Source organism: Enhydra lutris, unplaced genomic scaffold (assembly GCF_002288905.1).
Source record: "Enhydra lutris kenyoni isolate GAN:26980312 unplaced genomic scaffold, ASM228890v2 scaffoldscaffold55, whole genome shotgun sequence".
NCBI lineage: Eukaryota > Metazoa > Chordata > Mammalia > Carnivora > Mustelidae > Enhydra > Enhydra lutris.
In genome coordinates this window covers 12,158,145-12,179,558 of record NW_019154139.1, presented here as the reverse complement: position 1 = coordinate 12,179,558, position 21,414 = coordinate 12,158,145, and the positions used below count along the sequence as shown (strand labels likewise).

General features: G+C 57.9%; 1 protein-coding gene across 2 annotated transcripts; it reads left to right on the top strand.

Annotated features, from left to right (window-relative positions):
• Nucleotides 1-799: 799 nt before the first annotated feature.
• LOC111157556 (minichromosome maintenance complex component 5) lies at nucleotides 800-20,968 on the top strand. 2 transcript variants are annotated; one of them, XM_022519062.1, is made up of 17 exons: nucleotides 800-849; nucleotides 1,063-1,237; nucleotides 3,051-3,177; nucleotides 3,258-3,386; nucleotides 6,257-6,429; nucleotides 8,251-8,406; nucleotides 10,309-10,475; nucleotides 10,810-10,981; nucleotides 11,916-12,027; nucleotides 13,364-13,507; nucleotides 13,869-13,934; nucleotides 14,146-14,322; nucleotides 14,944-15,056; nucleotides 16,202-16,330; nucleotides 17,308-17,450; nucleotides 19,262-19,389; nucleotides 20,583-20,968. In XM_022519062.1, exons 2-17 carry the CDS (start codon nucleotides 1,071-1,073, stop codon nucleotides 20,682-20,684), a joined length of 2,205 nt encoding a protein of 734 aa, XP_022374770.1. In that variant the 5' UTR covers nucleotides 800-849; nucleotides 1,063-1,070; the 3' UTR covers nucleotides 20,685-20,968. The 2 variants fall into 2 exon arrangements, with proteins under 2 accessions (XP_022374770.1, XP_022374772.1); XM_022519064.1 differs by lacking the exon at nucleotides 14,146-14,322.
• The last annotated feature ends 446 nt before the right edge of the window (nucleotides 20,969-21,414 follow it).

Below are 21,414 nucleotides of genomic sequence, written 5' to 3'. Positions count from 1 at the left end.
CACAATTACATACTCCGCATGAGTATGTTTCCGTGACTGTGGCAAAGAGAATAAAAAGTTATTTCCAGTTGTTCCTCCTGGAGGGTGGGAAGGAAAAAGGGAAGAGATTACGCAGCCCTCGTTGCTGCTGGAGAACGCCAAGTTTTGCTAAATCTTCCCGTTTTTCCAGCCGGGTTGGGTATCTGGTCGTGAATTTTCGCAAATTTTAAGCACTTTCAAGTAATGAGAAGTCTTGAACAACGAAAAGAGGTATCACTTTTTGGGTCTAAGGAAACATCCTGGAGTCCCAAGGAGGGGCCAGTTTCGGGCCCGTGGGGACTTATTTCTGACCCATCCCCAGCGGTCGGAGGTGTGTGACACGGTAGGCTCGGCGCAGGGGGCAGCGGGCTTCCGCCGGGAGCGACGGCTTCTGAACCCCCAGGTCTTCCAGGGCCCGGCTCTGCAGGCGGTCATTTTCTCGGAATACTTGTAAAAAGGCTCGAGGACAAGCCCTCGCAAGCGCTCGCCGCCCAAGAGGGAAGGCCGCCCCTCCGCCATCTTTGCATCCGCCCCGCGCGGAGCCGCCGCTCCGTCCCGGGTCAGAAGTTTCGCGCCAAATTGTCGGGTCTGCAAAATGGAGCCCGGAAGGAGGCCAGGGACGTGACGTCATGCGCCCCGCAGCCAATCCGCTCCGGCGGCCGGCCTGGAAGGCGGTGCTCGCGGGCGCAGAGCGGTCCAATCGCTGGCTGCGGGACCCCGGCGAGCCAATCGGGGCGCCGCGCATGCGGCGTCCGAACGCGGCGTCTGGTTTTTCCCGCGAAACTGGCAGTGGAGAGTGGAGGTTCTTCTATACCGGGTTACGGGAGTGCGGTAAGTGGGAGGTGAGACCGGCGGGTCTGCGAGGGGGTGGTGGGCTGGGGGTGTGCTGGCGTCCGCACTTGAGGGCGCGGCAGGGTGGGCAGGGTCTGTTGTGGCAGGGCCGGGGACCCCGAGCCCCGCGTTCGGAGCCGAGCCTCCGGGCACCTGAGCCCGGGCCGCGCGCCGCCGTCCCCGGCCTACTTCAGCTGTTTGTGCCCGCGCCAGGCGCAGTCATGTCGGGCTTCGACGACCCCGGCATCTTCTACAGCGACAGCTTCGGGGGGGACACCGCGGCCGACGAGGGGCAGGCCCGCAAGTCGCAGCTGCAGAGGCGCTTCAAGGAGTTCCTGCGGCAGTACCGAGTGGGCACCGACCGCACCGGCTTCACCTTCAAATACAGGTGCGGACTGGGGCGGGCGGGAGGGTGGGCGTGCAGACCCGCCGGCGTGGAGCGCACGGACCCAGTGCGAACACGCGTCTGCACCCAGAGCCTTCTGCTGTCCTAGAGCAGGGATGGGGCCACGGGCCCAGAGAGGTGATGGGGCCTGTCCCAGGTGGGAGGCTCCGGGTCCCAGCCGCACCCGTGTGACATTTGGGTTTTGTCCAGTTTATACCTGAAGTTAACTTTTGAGTGAGCATCTGTTGAGTGGGCCCCTGACAACCACCTGGAACTTCTTGGGGGCCTTTGGTTCTTTATCCGGGACTGGCTGTTGACTTCTTCTTGTTGTTTTCCTGTGGTCTGCGTTTGTGATGCCCCCTAGACTCAAGTTCTCTGTGTATGCAAAAGGTGAAGGTGGTCGTCCGGATTTTTTTTTTTTTTTTTAAGATTTTATTTGTTTGACAGCCAGAGATCACAAGTAGGCAGAGAGGCAGGCAGAGAGAGAGGGAAGCAGGCTCCCTGCCGAGCAGAGAGCCCAATGTGGGGCCGATCCCAGGACCCTGGGACCAGGACCCGAGCCGAAAGCAGAGGCTTTAACCCACTGAGCCACCCTGGCGCCCCAGCTGTCCGGATTTATTTCACTTAGGCGTTCGTTCCAATCTTGCCGCTTCTGCTGATCAGCCCCTGTTATCCGCCAGGCACTGTTCAGGTGCCGGCTACCCGCCGAACCTGCTCTTAGTCATTGTCTAACCCGTGGCATCACGCCAAATCCTGGTAGGCCCAGCCTCTATCCCTAGCTCCTTAAAATGCAGAGAAGGTGAATTTGTGGGTCTCTGTGGCTTGGGCATGGCCAGTGATTAGCTGATTGACTTCCAAGTAACGGACTCTCTGTGTTATCAGTAAGCGGATGCCAGCGGTTCTGCCTCCCATTTATTCATGTGCCCGCTGACCTTGACCATGTGTGTGCCAGGCACTGTGCTAGGCATTGAGATAGGAAGATGAAAAGACTCCCTGCTGCTTGTTCTTCAGAAGCTCATAGGTCAGTGGGGGCAAGGCATGGAGGTCAAGAGATGAATTACAAGGTGACCGTTGCCTCAAAGGAGGAATGTAAAAGGGGAGTGAGGGAGGCTTCCAGAGGAGCCCAAGATGACCCTCGGCTGAGAAAAGAGTTTCGGGTGTGGAGGGCATTGCCGATAGGAGCAGTTGAGTGTATGGGCGGAGAGGAATGGGTGGGCTGTTAGAGTAGGGCACTTTCCGGTTCAGGGTGGCCGTTTCTTGTGGCTCTGGGCCATAAGGTCGAAAGGGGTAAGGTCTGAGATGAGGCTGCGGAGAGGGCTCTGCATAGCATAGGTCCGGGGTCCCTAAGTGTGTTTGGGGAAAGTAGTCCCATGGGATGCTCTGTAAACAGAGTCCCATCTGGTGGTTGATAAGACAGACACGGTCACTGCTATCTGTGTTCTCCCAAGTCTGAGCTCTTTTAGTCTCTGAGGGAAAGTAAAAAGCTCCAAAGGGTCCTGCAGGGAAAGAACCGAGTTTCCCAAACTGACCTGTGCACACAGCCCTGTCTTTAGTGTGGAGATCTCTCTCAGCATCTCGTGGACTGTTTCCGTGGGGCTGTTTTTGGAGGACACCCCTCTGGGCGGTAGGGTGCCTCTGCAGGGTTACAGCATAGAGCCGCGTGGACCTCCATGGGTGTTTGGGAAGAGGAAAGAGGAGCGGACGGGGGTGGTGGTTGGTGATGGTGTGGGTGGATGTGGGGTGCAGGTGTACCTCAGCCAGTGTTGATTTCCTCTGCTCTGCACCCCACCCCCATCCTGTCACCTGCCCATGCCAGGGATGAGCTCAAGCGCCATTACAATCTGGGGGAGTACTGGGTCGAAGTGGAGATGGAGGACCTGGCCAGCTTCGACGAGGACCTGGCAGACTACTTGTACAAGCAGCCGGCCGAGCACTTGCAGCTAGTGAGTGGGACCCCATCCCTGAGTCCCCCAGGGCTGGTCCCGCTCTGGTGACCAACAGTTGTCACCTTCCTCTTCTCTAGCTAGAGGAAGCTGCCAAGGAGGTGGCTGATGAGGTGACCCGGCCCCGGCCCGCAGGCGAGGAGGTGCTCCAGGACATTCAGGTCATGCTCAAGTCGGATGCCAGCCCATCCAGCATTCGTAGTCTCAAGGTGGGTCCACTTAGAGACCGGTCGGAGGGTGACAGTGGCTGCTGCATGGTGTTTAGGAGCTTCGGACACAGGCAGACCAGAGTGTGAGCTGTGTGACCCTGAGCAGATCGCTCGACCTCTCTGAGCCCGTTTCTTCCTTGGTATAATTAACCCATTGAACAAGTGAGCTCCTTTCGTGGGCAAGGCATTGAGTTTGGCCATGGAAAAATAATGTTGAACTAAACACCAAGTTCCTGTTCTTGTGAACTTTATATCCCTCCAGGAGGTGTGTGGGTGGGGCAGACCTTGAGTAAACCAGTGAATATCACCCATGATGGTTTTAGTTGATCGGAAGTGCAGTGGAAGAAGTCAGGGGGGTAGCCCTCTGGGAAAGACAGAGAAGGCTTTCTTGGTGGAGAACCACCTGAGGGGGCAGACAGTGCGAAGAGCATTCCAGGGAGGCCGAGTATAGCCCATGCAAAGCCTGAGTGGCGAGTTGGGCATGGTACATTCAAGGCCATGTTGAAGGACAGCCAATGTGACTGAAGAGTGATAGGAAGCAGGAGGGGTTGGCAAAGCCAGTCTGTCATCCAGGTGTTTGTTTTCTTAAAGATTTTATTTATTTATTCAAGAGCGAGTGCAAGGTAGCGTGAGTGTGGGAGGAACAAGGGAGGGAGACAAGCACACTAGACTCCCCACTCAGCACGGAGCTCGGAGTGGGGCTTGATCATGACCTGAGCCTGAGCTGAAACCAAGTCATTTGTCCAACCGGCTGAGCCACCCAGGGGTACCCAGGGTGTTTATTTGTTTTAATTGACAAATACCGAAGACTGCTTCGCTCCAGGAGCAGGGCTAGACCCTCACTATAACAGATGGGACTTGCTTTTCATGGAGATTATGGTGGGAGAACCAGGTAAGGGAGGTTGAGATGGCTTCAGGAGCCGTGTATAGTCATGAAGAAAAGAGAACGAGGTACACATGACAGTGGCCGAGGGAGGTGGGTGGTGGTGAGAATAGGCCTCCGATGAAGTGATGTTGGAATGAGTCTGAGAGATGCATCATCAGCTGCATAACAGCCCAAGGGAAGAGCATTCCAGGCTCAAGGAGAAAGCAGGTGCAAAGGCACTGAGGTGGGGATAATGGCATGCTTCATGGAATAAGATGAAGCCTGCGTGGCTGGACCTCAGTGAGCATGAGGGTTGGGGGAAGGAAGGGGGAAGGAGGGAAGAGGCCAGAGGGCCAGGGCCTTTCCAGCCATGGGAAGGAACTTGGATTCTGTAGGAGTCACAGTAGGAAAGCGGCAGATGTTTAAGCAGAAAGGGCCAATTCCATTTGCAAACAGCCCCTCTGGCTCTCCTGTAAAGAACTGATAAAAAAGCACGAGAGCGGTGAGTGGGAAGTGACGATGGTCAGGACGCTAGTGGTGGTCATAGGGCTGTTGTCAGAATCTAGGGAAGTGACGTGTGTGCCGGTGCTCGGCGCACTCTGCAGTGGGGCCCGGGTGTCACCCATTTAGCTAATGGCGCCTCCACGTCACGCATCACACCCAGAGGGCCATACTCTGGTCTTTGCTTATGTCCCCACATCCTGCAGCTCTTTTGGAGTCCCTGTCAAGCTAACTTTGGCTCGCATGATGGCAGGTCTGTTCCAGAAGCGGGCTGGTAGGCTCTGGAGCTTGTTAGCTTTTTCTCTTCCTAGCACCAGGGAGGGGCTCTGTGACGATGTTTGGAATCCAGCTCAGTGTCATGCGTTTGCCCCTCTGTGGACGTGGCATTGGGTCTGTTTTGTGGGGGCACCTGTTTGATTAGGGAGCCAAGCCTCAGCGTCCCCCAGGGACACGCTTCCTACCCTCAGACTCGTTGGAGGACACAGTGAATGGCCTGTTTCAGCTGATGGGTTCCCCGTGATTGGGGAAGAGCCCTCTCTAGAAGGATCATTTGTCAGGATGGCTTGGAGGGGCTGAGGCAACCGCTGCCCTTTCCAGCTTGGGATTCTGGTGCCAGGACACCTGCAGCTTTGTAGCTTGTGCTCTAAAAAAAACAACAAAAAAACACGCTCCATGGTGGCTCCAGCATTCAGTGTCCCCAAGTCATGGCGGCGGGCCTGCCTGCTCTCACGTACCGCAGAGGGGGCCAGCCTCCTTCCTTCTCTGCCCCCCATGTCCCAGGCTGTGGAGGGGGTGCCAGCATGAACCCATACCCTGCCTGTCCTAGAGGAGCCACTGGGAACGGGAAGAAAGTGAGGAAAGGAACTTATTTATTTATTTTTTTGTCTTACATAGTCTAATGACTCTTACGTATCCTTAGCTGGGTTTAGTTGTTAACCTTTTGCCTTATTTGCTATTTCTCTTTCTTCCTTCCTTCTTTTCTTCCTCCTTCCCTCCCTTTCTCTCTCTCTCTTTTTTTTTTCTTTTGGTAAAGCACTGTGTTTTAATTTTTTAAATTATTTTTGAGAGAGAGAGCGAGCACACGCCCATGAAAGGGGGAAGGGGCAGAGTGAGGGGGAGAAGCAGACTCTTCCTATTGATTGCGGAGCCTGACATGGGGCTCGATCCCAGGACTCCAAGATCATGACCTGAGCTGAAGTCAGATGCTTAACTGACTGAACTTCCCTGGGGCCCTTGCTAAATTTTACATAAATTACAGAAGTGCCACTTTGCCCCTAAATACTTTAGCATGCATTAGAAGAGGAGATTTTCTAGAAATGTGTGTCTTTTTTCTTTATTTAAGTAGGCTCCATGCCCACTGTGGGGCTTGAACTCGAGACCCTGAGATCAAGAGTCACATGTTCTACTGAGCTGACTGGGTGCCCCAGAAAAAGAGATTTTTACCATAATCCCCACTGCCCCTGTCTCCCTTGAACCAACCACGCTGTCGGTGGCTCTGTTGCAGTCGGACATGATGTCGCACCTGGTGAAGATCCCTGGTATCGTCATCTCGGCGTCCGGGGTCCGCGCCAAGGCCACCCGCATCTCCATCCAGTGCCGGAGCTGCCGCAACACGCTCAGCAACATCGCCTTGCGCCCCGGCCTGGAGGGCTATGCCTTGCCTAGGAAGTGCAACACGTGAGTGGGCCTTACCAGGCCCCGCGCCTGGTCAGGGGGGATGGGGTGGCTGGTGGGGGTGAGATGGGCAGGGGGAGTGCTGGCCTGCAGCTCAGGGCCTGCCTCACGGGAGTGGCGCAGCCCTGCACACAGGGGCTCAGGGATGGTGTCCCCTGCGTGCCCACCCAGGCTGCCCGGACACCCTTTGTGGGGGAACCCAGGGCTGGGAGGGAAAAGCAGTGCAGGGGAATGAGTCTGCTGGAGTCTTCTAAGGCACACTGGCTTGCTGGGGCAGCTGGCCCAGGAACAGGGCGCGCTCACGCATGGACAATTGCCACCGACTGTGTGTGCACTGCAGAGGGAGAGCAGATGGCCTCCGCCCCTACAGCCCAGCGTTTGCTCTCTGGCCCCTTGCAGGAAGCGATCTTCACCTTGACCTGAAGGGCCCGCCCCTTCTCTCAGGCTGCTCCTTGGCCTCTGCTGGTCCCCTTCAGCTTTCTGACCTAAATGTGGCAGCGCCCCAGGGCTTCACCGTACTGCTTTTTTTCTCCACTCGCTCCCTGTGTGGCCTTGGACTTTAAATACAGTCCACGTGTAGAGGACACTCACATGTGTGCCTCCCCTGAACTCTCCAGGGTCAGATCCGGCTGCTGGCCAGATGCCCCTCCACCCCACGCCCAGATCTGCCCTTCCGCCGCCCCTCTCCTGCACCCCAGATGGAAGCACTGATTTTTCAGGTGCTCAGGCCCAAGTCCTTGGTCTCTAGGGTATCTCCTCCTATTTCCGTCTAGACAGCAGAGAAGTCATTTTGGCTCTGCTCCTGAGCTTGCACGTAGAGCATCACACTCTTTCTCTCCACCCGGCATGGCTGCCTTGCTTCATGCTCTCCTGTGTCACCTGGAGCCGTGATCTCCCAAGCCCACCCTCGTCCCCCAGTCTGTTCTGCACATCACAGCTGGTGACACTTTGCCCTGCAGGTGACCTAATCACTTTCATGTCACCCAAAGTCAGACACTGCCCGGGCCTGCACGGCCCTTCACGGTCCTCCTCCCTCTCTTTAGGCCCAGCTTCCCTCTGTTCCTGGGATCGTTGAGCACACTGCTGGCACAGGGCCTTTGAATGTGCTATTTCCTCTGCCCTGAACACTCTCCTTCTGACCTCTGCAGTCCTTGTTCTCAGTTCCATCAGCTTTCTCTTACGTCACCTTCCAGAAGTTCATCCCAGGTCCTCCATCTCACACTCGGTACACACAGAGCCGGTCACTCTTCCCCACCTACCCGACAGCATGGGGCACTGTGGCTTTTTCAGTCTCCCTTGACAAGAACATGAGCTCTGTAAGATCAGGGACTTTGGTTCCCTGCTGTGTCCCTGGCCTGTAGAATGGTGTCTGGCACGTAGTGGGTGCTTTGCTGGAATGCTGCTATGGTAATTGAACCATGACTTGCTAACATGGAGATAAAAAGAGGCTTGGACCCTGAGAATGGTCTCTAGGTGCCCAGACCCTCACCAAGAGATCCTGGGATTTTAGTGGGGGTTTTGTAAGGTCGTTGGTGATTCAGCCTCTCTACCTGTGGGGACACTGAGACCCTCGTGGGGGTTGAGAGCGTGACTTGGCTGTGTCCCATAAGTTAAGGGAGGAGCCCCGGCTGGAGCAGACCTCCCACTTCCTGATCTGGTTCGTGGTCCCCCACAGAGCTGCTCTCCTTTTAAGGGCTTTATCCGGCTTATCGCAGAGAGCCTCAACTTGCTCCTGGCCAGATCTTGTCCCCAGCTCCTGGGATGGACTCCCTGGGCTTTGGGTTCTCCGGAGACCTCTGGTGACCCTTTCTTCTCTCTGTACAGGGAGCAGGCCGGGCGCCCCAAGTGTCCACTGGACCCGTATTTCATCATGCCTGACAAGTGCAAGTGTGTGGATTTCCAGACCCTCAAGCTGCAGGAGCTGCCCGATGCCGTGCCTCACGGCGAGATGCCCAGACACATGCAGCTCTACTGCGACAGGTGAAGCAGGGCGTGCAGGGCATGGCAGGGTGGGAGGTGGGGGTGGGGCTGGGTGTCTGTGGGAGCCAGTGGCCCTGGCCGAGGCATGGTGGGAGGAGAGGATGGCTTGTTGTGGAACACTTGTTCGCTGGAACACACCAGTGCTTCCCATACGTTTCTGCTCCCTCGGTGGTCCTGGAATCTGCAAGGGCACGTAGTAGCCCCCCGCTCTGTAGTTCCAGAACCCCCGGCGCCCCTGCCCCGCCCACGCCTTCTGATGACATTCTTCCTTGGATTTTGCGGAGTGGTTGGGAAGGAGGAGAGGTGCCCAGCTAGAGTCCGGTCCCCTTGCAGCCACCTGGGAGGAAGGCTTGGAAATGTGACCACGGTTCTGCACCTGGATATGCATCCAGACCCTCAAGCTGTGGGAGCTGCCCTATGCCGTGCATCCAGATGTTCTGTGCTGCATGTTTTTCCGAGGAGGGAATCCCTAGGTTTTGTTAACTTTGTCAGTGACGGTGGAAACTTGTAGGGATCCGAATGGAGCAAGTTAACGTGCGCTGGCGAAGGCTTCCTTTCCTTAGCAGTAAAATGGGCTTCATGACCGTCTTTAATCTCTGGATAGGTTGCCGGAGATGGTAATTGGAAAATGCACATGTTTCATACAAGTCCTTAATAGGAATTATGTGTTTGGTGTTTGTTAGGTTATTCTGCAAGTAGTCTAACCCAGGCTTAAGAGGGGGATGTATGGGACGGGGCACCTGGGAGGCTCAGTTAAGTGACTGACTCCTGATTTCAGCTCAGGTCATGATCTCAGGGTTGTGAGATCAAGCCCCCTGTCGGGCTCCACACTGGGCGTGGAGCCTGCTTAAGGTACTCTCTTCTCTCTCTAAAAAACAGAAGAGGAAAAAAAAAGTGCATGGGCAGGGGTGCCATAGAATCCTCTTGGGGGGGCGCCTGGGTGGCTCAGTGGGTTAAAGCCTCTGCCTACGGCTCGGGTCATGATCTCGGTCCTGGGATCGAGCCCCGCATCCGGCTCTCTGCTCGGCAGTGAGCCTGCTTCCCCCTCCCTCCCCCTCTCTCTCTGTCTACTTGTGATCTCTGTCTGTCAAATAAATAAATAAAATCTTAAAAAAAAAAAATAGAATCCTCTTGGGGCAGTGAGTGCGACAGTGATGCTCCTTTGTGGGGTGTGACTCTGGCATGTAAAGCACATTTGGGTCTGTTTTCTCCCATGATCCCATGAGACTTGAGCAGGTCCGATCATGTTATCACTGCCCCGCTACTTCTCTAATCTCAGAGAGGTGCAGTGACTTCTTTGAGGTCACACAGCTTCTAAGTGGCAGAGTGCAGACACGTGCATGCCCCAGTGTCCCCTCTGTGCTACACTGGTTTTCACTGGAGCGACTTGGAGACTCCTTGTTTCATTGTCTTAGTTTTGCAAGGAGAACGTGGATGTCCAGAGGCAGGATGTGCCCGAGCTCGTGGAGCCCTAAAGAGGCAGAAATGGGGGGAGGACCTTGCAGAGAGGCGGGAGGGCCTAAGGAGGACAAGGACACCCTTGGGTACCCCTTGGACACCCCTTCCCCTGAGGTGGCCAAGAGGACCCCCGTGGCGAGTCTGGCAGCAGGTGGGGGATGGGGCTTCTGAAGGCTGCGGTGAGCTAGCACCGAGCCTCCCTGGGGCCGTAGCCGGCAAAACAAAAGAGCCCTTGCAGGCAGGGAAGGGTTAGGCCAACTCCACTACCAGGGGTGCTCAGCACCATCCCGCAGGCAGCTGAGCAATGCGCGCTTGGAGCAGGGGGACCTGAGGGATGGAGAGATCTGGAGTATCAGTGCTAAGGTGGAGCGTGAGGGTGACGGTGGGTGAGAAGGTTCCCACCAGGCTCTCATCTTTGTTTCTCTCTCCTCCCTGTCTCCCCAGGTACCTGTGTGACAAGGTCGTCCCTGGGAACAGGGTCACCATCATGGGCATCTACTCCATCAAGAAGTTTGGCCTGACCTCCAACAAGGGCCGTGACAGGGTGGGCGTGGGCATCCGGAGCGCCTACGTCCGTGTCTTGGGCATCCAGGTGGACACAGATGGCTCTGGTAAGTTTGGGCTTTGGGGCTCTGGCTGTGCTGTGTCCTGGGCCGAGCCCCTGCTGTCTCTCTCCAAGGTTTTGGTCAGGCCTCCTGGCCTCCCCGTCCCCGCTCTCTTCCCAGTGGTCCCCGAGCGTCTCTACGATCTAGTTCCTCACATCCCCCTTTCCCTCTCTCACTGGACCATGAGCACAGGCCTACTCCTGGCAGGGAGACCTGGGCTCTGTCTCCCCAGGCTTATGCCATCTGGGCACTGAGGCCCTGCCCTGTGGGGGCCCCTGACCAGCTGGCCAGGGTCTGTCTCACACAGCACTCATGCACCCTCCTTCCCTGGCCCACGCAGGCCGCAGCTTTGCTGGGGCTGTGACCCCCCAGGAAGAGGAGGAGTTCCGGCGTCTGGCCGCCCTCCCCAATGTCTATGAAGTCATCTCCAAGAGCATCGCTCCATCCATCTTTGGGGGCACAGACATGAAGAAGGCCATCGCCTGCCTGCTGTTTGGGGGTTCCCGAAAGAGGTAGGGGCTCAGTCCCGCCAGATCTGGGGAGGGGAGAGTGACTTGGCCATAGGGGGATAGCTGCTGACAGTCAGGACTTGAATGTTCTCATTTTCCCGGGATCCTCAGCCTTGCCTGGTACTCCCAGGCCCCTTCCCCAGCTCCCCGGCTTGCTGTCACTTAATGGCTAATCCATGCTCTCCTACCCAGAGGGATCTCCTTAACCAAAGTAGGGGTAGGCTGGGCAGGGGAAGGAGGGGGTCCAGCAGGTGCAGTGGGGAGAGCTCTGAGCTTGAAGACGGGAGACCAGAGATTAAATCTCTGCCACTTTTTCCTTTGTGGCCTTGGACAAGAGACACCACCTCTCTAGACCCAAGTTCCATGGAACAGAGCAGATGAGAACCTAGCCCTTGCAGGACAGCTCGTGTGCTCTTGAAACTAGGAAGTAGTAGAGCCAGGGAAGATAACGTTACCAGCAGTTACCACTTACTGGGGCCCTCTTGCAAGCGCTTTCATGTGTCCAACACCCAGCCAGTTCTCACAGTCACCCTCAGAGGAAGCTCTGATCAAGCCCACTTTGGAGGTGAGGCAGTGGAGGCCTGGAGAGTGAAAGGGACTTCCCGAGAGGCCCCATCAGTGGGGCCAGGATCCTGCCTGCCTGGTGCCTGTCGCACGTGCTACCCCCCGCCCTTTCCTTTCCAGCCACCAGGGCAGTTTGATCAGACCCTTATCATGTGTGGCCAGGCCCTGAGTGCCCTACCCTTGACCATCCTTGGCCTGGAGGCAAGTTCTCTCCATTGTTAACCACCGGTGAGGCTAGGGGGCACGGCTGTGAATGAGGGTCCCAGCCCAGAGCCCCTGCCTCCCCGAGGCTTACAGGTTGTGGGGCTGACTGCCAGCCTGCCCCGTGCCCAGCCTGAGTCCTAGCCTGGCCCACCTGCCTGTCCTCCCCCAGGCTCCCCGACGGACTCACCCGCCGAGGAGACATTAACCTGCTGATGCTCGGGGACCCGGGGACGGCCAAGTCGCAGCTGCTGAAGTTCGTGGAGAAGTGCTCTCCCATCGGGGTGAGTGCCTGGGACATGCCGCTCTGCTCGGCCGCCCCTTAGGAAGACAGGCTGTGGCCCAGGCTACCTGGTCCCTGGGCCGTCCTCTGTGGGCCGGCTCACCAGGGCCTTTTCCGCATTCCTCTTGGCTGTGGGTCAGGATGGCACTGAGAGGAGGAAGGGGACCAGCGGGTGTGGGGCAGTTTGGGCGGCGGGTGGACTGCGGCCTCAGAGGCAGCGTGGGCTCTGGGTCTCAGCCTGACCAGTGGCGAGCTTGCGGACCTTGAGTGCGTTCCTCCGTCTCCTCCCTGAGACTCCGTTCATCCACCTGCTAAATTGTGATGTTGGTCATCATGCAACGATCAGGGGCCAGGCACTGTTTGCAGCCCACTGCGTAGACTTACTGACCTAATGCTGTGCTCGCTGTGCAGTGGGTGCTGTGACCCTTTTTAATAAAGGAGGAAACTGGGGTACAGAAAAGCTCAGTCTTGCCCAGGGTCCCACAGTGAGTACGTGCAAGCGCAGGGATTTGACCCCAAGTGTGTGGTAGGTGGGGTCCTCTGTGCAGAGATCTGTGGGTCTGGGTGCTCAGAGTGGGGTGAAGATGACCTGGCAGGAGAGGCTGTGTGGGGGAATATGGTTTGGGGGTCAGACATGCCCGGTGTGCTGCAGTCACGTGCTAGAGACACACGGGCGCTACTCTCTGGGCTGTGGGGTGGTTTCTGGTTTCCCAGCAGCCCTGGTGAAAAACTAAAGGGAGCGGATGAAATTAATTTTAATATTTTATCTAAAGTGTTACTGTCTTACCCTGTAGCTTAATATAGAAAACACCACACTGTACTTTACCTTCTCTTTCGTTAAGTACTGACCCTGGAAGCGTGTGTGTTTTGCACTCAAAGCCCGCCTCACACTGGACTTGCCACGGTGGCAAGGTTGTGGCACCCGGCTCTGTACAAAGACGACAGGGGACTAGGGGGGGCAACCTTCCTCTTGGAGGCAAGAGTTCACAGCCCAGCCCTCAGGCCCCCCAGGAGTGTGGCATGCCTCTGACCGGGGCCACAGTCTGCTCCTCTGTGAGCTGGTCCCATGAGTGCTGCTTCACAGGGCCGTGATGGGGCTCAGATGACCATGGACGTGGACGCCCCCTACCCCCCTGCCCCGGGGAGAGCCTCCAGGCCAGGCTGGTGCCCTGGGCCGCCTTCCCACCCAAAGGGTGGTACACGGGTTCTATTCCCGGCTCCACAGGCAGCTTGGATGTGTGACCTTGGGGGAGCCACATCAGTCTGGCCTCTTGACTCACCGGGGTTAGGGCAAGGAGCTGGAGCTGGGTCGTGTCCTGATGTCCCCCCTGCCCTAGGTGTATACCTCTGGGAAAGGCAGCAGCGCGGCCGGCCTGACAGCCTCGGTGATGAGGGACCCCTCGTCGCGGAACTTCATCATGGAAGGTGGAGCCATGGTCCTGGCCGACGGTGGGGTTGTCTGTATTGACGAGTTTGACAAGGTGGGTCTGATGGCGAGGTGGGGGCCGAAAGGTGGGTGGCTCTTGGGGTTGTGGGGCTGGAAGCCTGGCCTCCTGGGCTGGGACCACAGAAAACACCTCTGACTTGGAGACTGGTATTTGGTCCTGGGCCTGTCACTAGAGGGAAGTAGTTGCGCCTCTGAGCCTCAGTTTCCGCATCTGGAGAGGGGAGAGGAGAGCCAAGCCCACATGGCTCATTGTCACCAGGGCGAGAGGCTGCCTGGTTCTTGCCGTGGACCAGATGTAGAGTCGGGACTTAGGGCTGGTCGCTGCTGTAGTTTTCCTGCTGCCCTGCTCCCCTGCCCTCTCACCTGGGCCTCACAGACGTCTCTGCCCCACACAGATGCGGGAAGACGACCGAGTGGCGATCCATGAGGCCATGGAGCAGCAGACCATCTCTATAGCCAAGGTGCGTGGCTGCCGTCCCGCCTGGCCCAGCCACGCCGGAGGGTGCTGCCCGGGGCTGCGATCAGGCTCCAGCCTCCGGCTGCCCTGAGCACCCCGGGCTGGGGCTCGTTCGTCTGTTTGCCCTGCAGCCGCCGCCCTGTGCGCGTGTACGTGCAGGAGAGATGTGTGCCCAGGTTCTCATCTCTCTTGTCTGCTCCCCAACCCCCTCTCAGGCTGGGATCACCACCACCCTCAACTCCCGCTGCTCTGTCCTGGCCGCCGCCAACTCGGTGTTCGGTCGCTGGGATGAGACGAAGGGGGAGGACAACATCGACTTTATGCCCACCATCTTGTCCCGCTTTGACATGATCTTCATTGTCAAGGACGAGCACAACGAGGAGAGGGATGTGGTACATCCGGAACCAGCTGGGGCTGCGGGAGCCAGGCCCACAGCTCTGGGGGAGGGCAAACAAGGGGCGTGGCTTAAAGTCCTTCCTGGCAAGAGTCTTGCCTGTTAGTGGGCGGCTGGGGTGGGGGGTGCGGTATCTGCGGCTTGCACGGAACGCTGGTCTAGGGGTCTGGAGTCCTGCCTCCTGCCTGGGCTGCGCAGTCGGGGAAATTATTCTCTCCCTGGGCTTAGCCCGTTGTATGTGACACAGCGAGTTGGCCTTTGCAAGGGTTAGAACCCCAGCTCTGGTCGGGATGTTTCTGGAAGGAACGGAACGGCTTGTGTAATGGGCAGGTCTAGAGGTGCGAGGCCCACCCAGATCCAGGGGCCGGTGTCAGCAGAGTTCTCTTTCTGCCCTCTGCTCTGCCTCCCTTGCCGGAGGCTCGTTCTCAGGCGGCCGCTGTCTTCACGGGGGCAGCTACGGCCTTGGCAGGTGCGGGATTTTGTTGAACCAGTTCACGGCTCACGAGGAGGGCGGCGGGGGGGGGGGGCTCCTCCTTTCCAGGAGTTCTGGCCCTGCCTGTGTGGGGACCATGCTCGGGAGGGCCTGTGGGCTGACCCAGTGTCCCCTTGGCTCCACCAGATGCTGGCCAAACACGTCATCACTCTGCACGTGAGTGCACTGACCCAGACCCAGGCCGTGGAGGGGGAGGTTGACCTGGCCAAGCTGAAGAAGTTCATTGCCTACTGTCGAGCGTGAGTCCTGGCGTGGCCCGGCTCTCCTGCGGGAGAGAACCCTGAAGCCTGAAGCCCAGGCCTGCTTCTCACACAGGGGGCCTGAGATGAGGCTCTTCTTACAGTTTTAGCTCTGCTCCTTTCTGACCTTGCATAGGTCACTCTGTGGTTCTTGGCCTCAGTTTCCCCATGGCTAAAGCGGGGATCTAGGAACTAGAAGGTCTTGCAGGCCCCCAGGACTGTCCCGTGCAGGGAGGCAGTGCAGTGTGGACGTTGTGGACGTGGGCTCTGGGTAATGTCCGCTCCCACCGTGTGACCTAGGGCAAGTCAGGGGACCTCTGAGCCTTGCGTTCCTGGACTGGCACAGGCCTAGGTTTTTGTGAGGATTGCACGGAGGTTGGGAGCTCGGCAGAGCCCTGCCCCGAGAAACATTCAGGAAATGGCGGCTGCGACTTCTGGTCTCGCTTCTCTCACAGACTGTAACGGTGATTGTGCACCTAGTCCCCGTTCTGTGCTAGGCGTTCCTCTGAGCGTTTCCTGTGTAAATGAGCTTTCGCCCTGTCCCGGAGCCTTGGAGGTGCTGTAGTTACCCGTTCTGCAGGTGGGCCTGAGGCAGAGAAGTGGGGAAAAGAAAGGTTAAGTGACTCGTCCAGGGTCCTGAGTGGGCAGTAGCAGAGCCAGGATTTGAACCCAGGGACCCGGGTCCAAAGGCTGGGCTGGTAACTACGGTGCTGAGCACCTGTAAGTGCCCTCAGTTGGCTCTTGTTGGAGGTAAAACCTGAGGGCGGGGGACTCTTCCAGGGCCCCTCCAGTGGGAAGTGAGGCGCTGTAGTTAGGTGGGTCCTGAACTCACCCTCTCCTTGGGAGTGCTGAGCGGTGCAGCACGTAGCAGTCCTGGGTGCTCCTCTAGGCTCTGAGGTCCTTATGGCCCCGTCATCAGGGGCTTGGCCCCAGGTGTGTCTTGCCCCACCTTGATGCCAGGTCCTGGGTGGCCTTGGAGAGTCGCTCCCTCTTTCTGGCCTCGGTCTTCCCATCCTCAGGATGAGGGTGGGATTAGGTGATCTAAGCATTCCCCAGAATGAGTGACTGTCATGTGGTTGGGGGACACGGTGGGTGCCCCCTGAGTGCTTCCTGGCCTCGTGACAGCAGCTCCCCACATCCTGCAGGAAGTGTGGCCCCCGGCTGTCTGCAGAGGCCGCAGAGAAGCTGAAGAACCGGTACATCATGATGCGGAGTGGAGCCCGTCAGCACGAGAGGGACCTCGACCGCCGCTCCAACATCCCCATCACCGTGCGGTGAGCAGGCACACGTGGCCTGGACCCAGCTGGGCCGGACGGGCCCCAGGTTACAAAGCAGGATGTGCCCAGCAAGCCTGGGGCCGGGGCCCCTTGCTAACTCCAGTGCAGGCCCATAAGATGGGCTGTGGGTTGGGGAGACTTTGGGGAGTATAAACAGTGGCCTCCCTGACTACATGTATTTCTTGGCTTGTTTTATGGCTGAGAAAACCTGAAACCCTATTTTGTGAGTTTTGTCTGGCTTCCCTCATTGCAGGGAAGCCTGAGGATGAGGGCAAGTGTCCAGTCATGGAAGTTATGAGCCCTGGGTCCTAGACTCTGGCCCATTGTGTGACTGCAGGGAAATTGCTTTTCTTGTCTGGACCTCAGTTGTCATAATTCTTCACTTCTTATTCTTGTGAGTTTACACAGAATATAGTGATTGGGGGCTGGGACCTACCTGGTGGGCTGCATCCTGCCTCCGGCGCTGATGAGTTAGAAGTGAATCTGGCTGTATGTGGTGGAAACCCCAAATAGAGTTGAGTAAGCAGGGAATGTTTGAGGGTAGGTGGTCCAGGACTGATGTGATGGCTTCTCAGGGTCATTGGCAACTCAGGCTTGTTCTCCTAGTCCAAGGTGGCTGCTGGAACTGCAGCCCTCACCTCTGTATTCCAGGTGACAGGCAGGGAAGGAGAAGAAGGGCCTATCTTTTCAGGACATTTGCTGAAATTGCCACAAAACTTTGACCTTGGAACTTCTTGGGTACACCTTAGTCACCTAGACGCATCTAGATGTAGGAGAGGCTGGGAAATGTCTTTTAGCTGGGTGCCATGTGCTAGAGTCAGAATTGGTTCCATTACCGAGGAGGAAGGGAAGATGGATCATGGGGACCGCAGGCAGTCTCCCCCGTGGCCTTCCTATCCTGGGCAGGCACCTCCCTGATGTGGCGCGGGTCGGGGCAGGGAGTGAACTGAGGCCGCCCCGTTGCTTCCACACAGGCAGCTGGAGGCCATCGTGCGCATCGCGGAGGCCCTCAGCAAGATGAAGCTGCAGCCCTTTGCCACGGAGGCCGATGTGGAGGAGGCTCTGCGGCTCTTCCAGGTGTCCACGCTGGACGCTGCCTTGTCCGGCACGCTGTCAGGTGAGCAGGCTCGGGGGCACAGGCTGAGGTTCCCGGGGCGGAGGCCTGGAGCGTTTGTTGCTTCTGTGCGGTAGCCCAGCGTCTCTGAGCTTCCTCTTGGCGGTCAGAACCACCCACCCCCCTGCCTCCCTTTTCTCCCCACAGCCATTTCCTCCCAGAAGAGAAGCACAGTTTCTCTTCTACACCCTTGAACACAATCGACTTGACCCTGTTAATTATTACGGACTGTGATTTTGTCATTGTCTGAGAACACTGGCACCCTTGCTTGTGAGCTCACAAGCACTTCGAGCGCTTCCAAAGCTCTTTCCCTCCTTTGACTTCCGGCTGCCTTCCAGAAGCCAGCAGGGCACTTCGAAATGAGATGGACACTCAGAGGCCTGTTCGTGGTGCCATTTGTTTAGCTAGAATGTGGATCTCTTGACCCGCAGGCCAGTGTGGGTCAAACTGCTGTCAGTCCCACTGCCTGCCTCAGGCTCAGCCTTCCAACAGATTTTTCTGGAGCACTGACTGTGTGCCGGGTGTGGTATTTGCCAGACACCATTCTAGGTGTTGGGGTGTAAGAGGAAACACATCTCCAAGTGTGCCTTGTGGGCCTCTCATTCTGAATGGGGGGAGAGACAACAAAGGCAGATAGATCAGGTTCAGGCAGAAGTGGGGGTGGGGCTTCTGGCAGGCCAGGTGTGTTGGAGGACAGGATGCCTCCCCATCAGAGGGGTGGTCAAGAGGCAGTGGTGTGAAATGAGGACATTAGGTTCTGTGGGGGGGGGGCGGGCGGTGTAGAGAACGCTCTGGGTAGAGAGAGGAGGGCTCGGTGCCATGCCTCCAAGGAGACAGCAGGCTTGGAAGGTTCGAGGGCCAGTGTGGCTGGTACCTTGGGTGGTGGGAGGGACCTGATCACCCCCAACCTCGTGTTGGTGAAGCCAGTCTCTGCCCTGGAGGGGATTTCTTTCTCTTGAGACATTTGGTAACGGAGAGTCCTCTGGGATGCTGATGCACAGAGGTCAGGTGTGATTTGGGACAGTGGAATTTTAGTTGGGCCTTGTAGGCTGTGTAGGAGTTTGCCTAGCAGACAGACCCCTTTCAACTTGGAGCCTTGAAGTCCGTCTCCGTGGCTTCGCTGACCATGCCCAGCCCTCTTCTTAGCTAAAACCCAAGGCATCTGTAGGTCTTGGTCAGCAGGAGAGACTCGCCCTACAGCAGTAGGTGGAAATCAGGAGCCTCCCGCTTGCCTGGGCTCCTTAGGGCACCGTGCAGATGTGGCCTCCGGGTCAGTCTCCTCCCCTGCTCCGACCCCGTGTCACCAGTGGCTTCAGCTTTGTCCCTGCTGCCTGACCAGCCAGAGGGGTCAACATGTGACCAGTGTTCTCACAAAGTCAGATCCTATCTCTCCGCAGAGCCCTCCACTGGCTGCTCCCCCAGAATCAAACCCAAACCCATGCTGTGGCCTAGGGGTTGGAGCTGACCCCTGGTCCCTAGTCTGGCCACGTTGCCAGCCCCTGGGTGGGTTTCGAATGGAATCTGGTTTCTACCTCCATGCTTTGTGCCTGCCGTTCCCTCTGCCTGGAGCGTCCCTCTGCACAGGTGTGCCTCGTGCCCTGGCTTCAGGGCTCTGCTGAGCTGTCTGCTCGGGCCTGTGCAGTCCCCCACATGCTGTTCCCTGCTTCGAGGTGTTTCTTCTTCTTCTTGTTGAAGTTTTCTTCTGAGCCATCTCTCTTGGCTCAGGGGCCTTGTCTCTCCAGGCGTCCGTCCCACCATGGGCTGAGTGAGATCCCTGGCACCCCGTTCCCACCCGTTCCTCCCTCTGTCCACAGGGGTGGAGGGCTTTACCAGCCAGGAGGACCAGGAGATGCTGAGCCGAGTTGAGAAGCAGCTTAAGCGCCGCTTTGCCATTGGCTCCCAGGTGTCGGAGCACAGCATCATCCAGGACTTCACCAAGCAGGTGGGCCTGCCAGGGGGCCTGGGGGCTGGGCTGGGGTTGGGGGGTGGGCTGTCTCCTGCTCGCTCCTGGTGCCTGCTTCCCACCTAACCAGCAGCCGTGTCCTGCGGCTCAGCACACAGGCCTGAGTTGGGGATGGGGTGGCTGTCCTTGTCTTGGACCTGTCCCTGTCATTTGTCCTCTAGGGACTGCTTCAGTCTGGGGAGCGCACAGTTTTTCTGTCCCATTAGGGGAGGGGACAGGGTGCTGGTGTCCACAGCCAGGCTCCCCAGCCCTTCCCATCGATCCCTTCCCCCACTGCCTGGCTTTTTTTTTTTTTTTTTAATTGTTGAAGTGACTTTATTTATTTATTTATTTATTTATTTATTTAAAAGATTTTATTTATTTATTTGACAGACAGATCACAAGTAGGCAGAGAGGCAGGCAGAGAGGGGGGAGGCAGGCTCCCTGCTGAGCAGAGAGCCCAATGTGGGGCTCGATCCCAGGACCTTGGGATCATGACCTGAGCTGAAGGCAGAGGCTTAACCCACTGAGCCACCCAGGTGCCCCCCACTGCCTGGCTTTTATGGGCACGGGGGCGGGGACAGAGCCAGGAGGGTGAGCTGTCTTGCTCCTGGAGGACAGTGCTTTTGACCACAGAGAGAGGACTGGGGCTTTCTAGATGTTATGGAGAACTTGTGGTCTCAGAAACCACAGGAACAGCCCACCAGTTTCTGGTTTTCGCTCCTCTTCACGGACGTCATCTTGCTGCAATCTTTAGTTTCATGCAGTAGGTGGGACCGCACCCATTCTGTAGGCCCGCACACTGAGGCTTAGAGAAGTTCAGGGCGTCAGGAGCTTGGGTTCTGGAATCAGGTGGACTCCGATGAAGTCCCAACTCTGCCACTTGCTGTGTGACTTTGAGTGAGTGACTTCGCCTCTCTGGGCTTCAGCTTCTCCCCGTAACATGGGAGTCATCTCTGGATCAGCCGCACGGGAAGGATGGGAGTTCATGTACACAGCAGTGCCTGGCATACTGTGGGGGCTGAGGACATGTGAGCTCTTCTTAGGAGCCACAGAGACGGATGTGAAGGCCTCTTCTAAGCCAGAATGTTCTCTGGGAGCAGGGAGGGGAGGAAGGCCCAGTGGGTGAGCTGGTGGGGTGTTCGGGGGTCCCCTGGGGAGGCTCGCTCCTGCATCTGGCCTTGTGTCCACAGAAATACCCGGAGCACGCCATCCACAAGGTCCTGCAGCTCATGCTGCGGCGCGGCGAGATCCAGCATCGCCTGCAGCGCAAGGTCCTCTACCGCCTCAAGTGAGCCCTCGCCGCCCCGTGGACGCCCCCGGGCCTCCTGCGCGTCCCCTACCAGCCCCGAGCGCTGCCCCTCAACACACCCCCAGCAGCACCCCTTCCCCAACGGTGCTGTCCTCTCTCTCCCTGCCCCCGACATGGACTGTCCTGCGCTCTGCCCCTCGGGGGTGCAGCCCCCCCTACCCGGCTGTCTTCCTGCCTCCCTGCCTCTGGGCGTCTGCTTCTGGGGCAGGGCCAGGACAGGTGCTTTGGAAGATTGTGGAAATAATAAAGCTGTGGTATGTGCGTACACTGTGGGCTCTGCACCGGGGAGTCTGTGGCCGCCCCCGTCGTACCATCCCTGCAGAGTGGGTGTGAGAGCAGGACCAGCCTTGCGGCTGGCCCCAACGGGGTTTCCCAGCCGCATCGGCTGCTTGGGCTCCTGGGCGAGGTGACTGCGTTCTCTCGAGCTGGTCCGTGGGGCCGCTGTGGCCCGTTTCTCACACCTGGCAGTAGTGACGATGCCCGCGGACCAGGCCAGGCCTGCGTGGAAATGCCCCGGAGAGCGGGGACGGTTGGCGGCCTCGGCTGTGCCGCATCTGCCGGGCAGGGTGGGGGCGGAGGCATGCCTTCACCTCAGGCTGGCTGGTTCACCCTCAGTTTCCCCTTCTGTAAAGGGACGACGCCCCTGCTTTGCAGGGCTATGTTCAGGGTGAGTGGCGGCAGAGTGCCCGGGAAGGACGGGGCTGTGTGGTAAG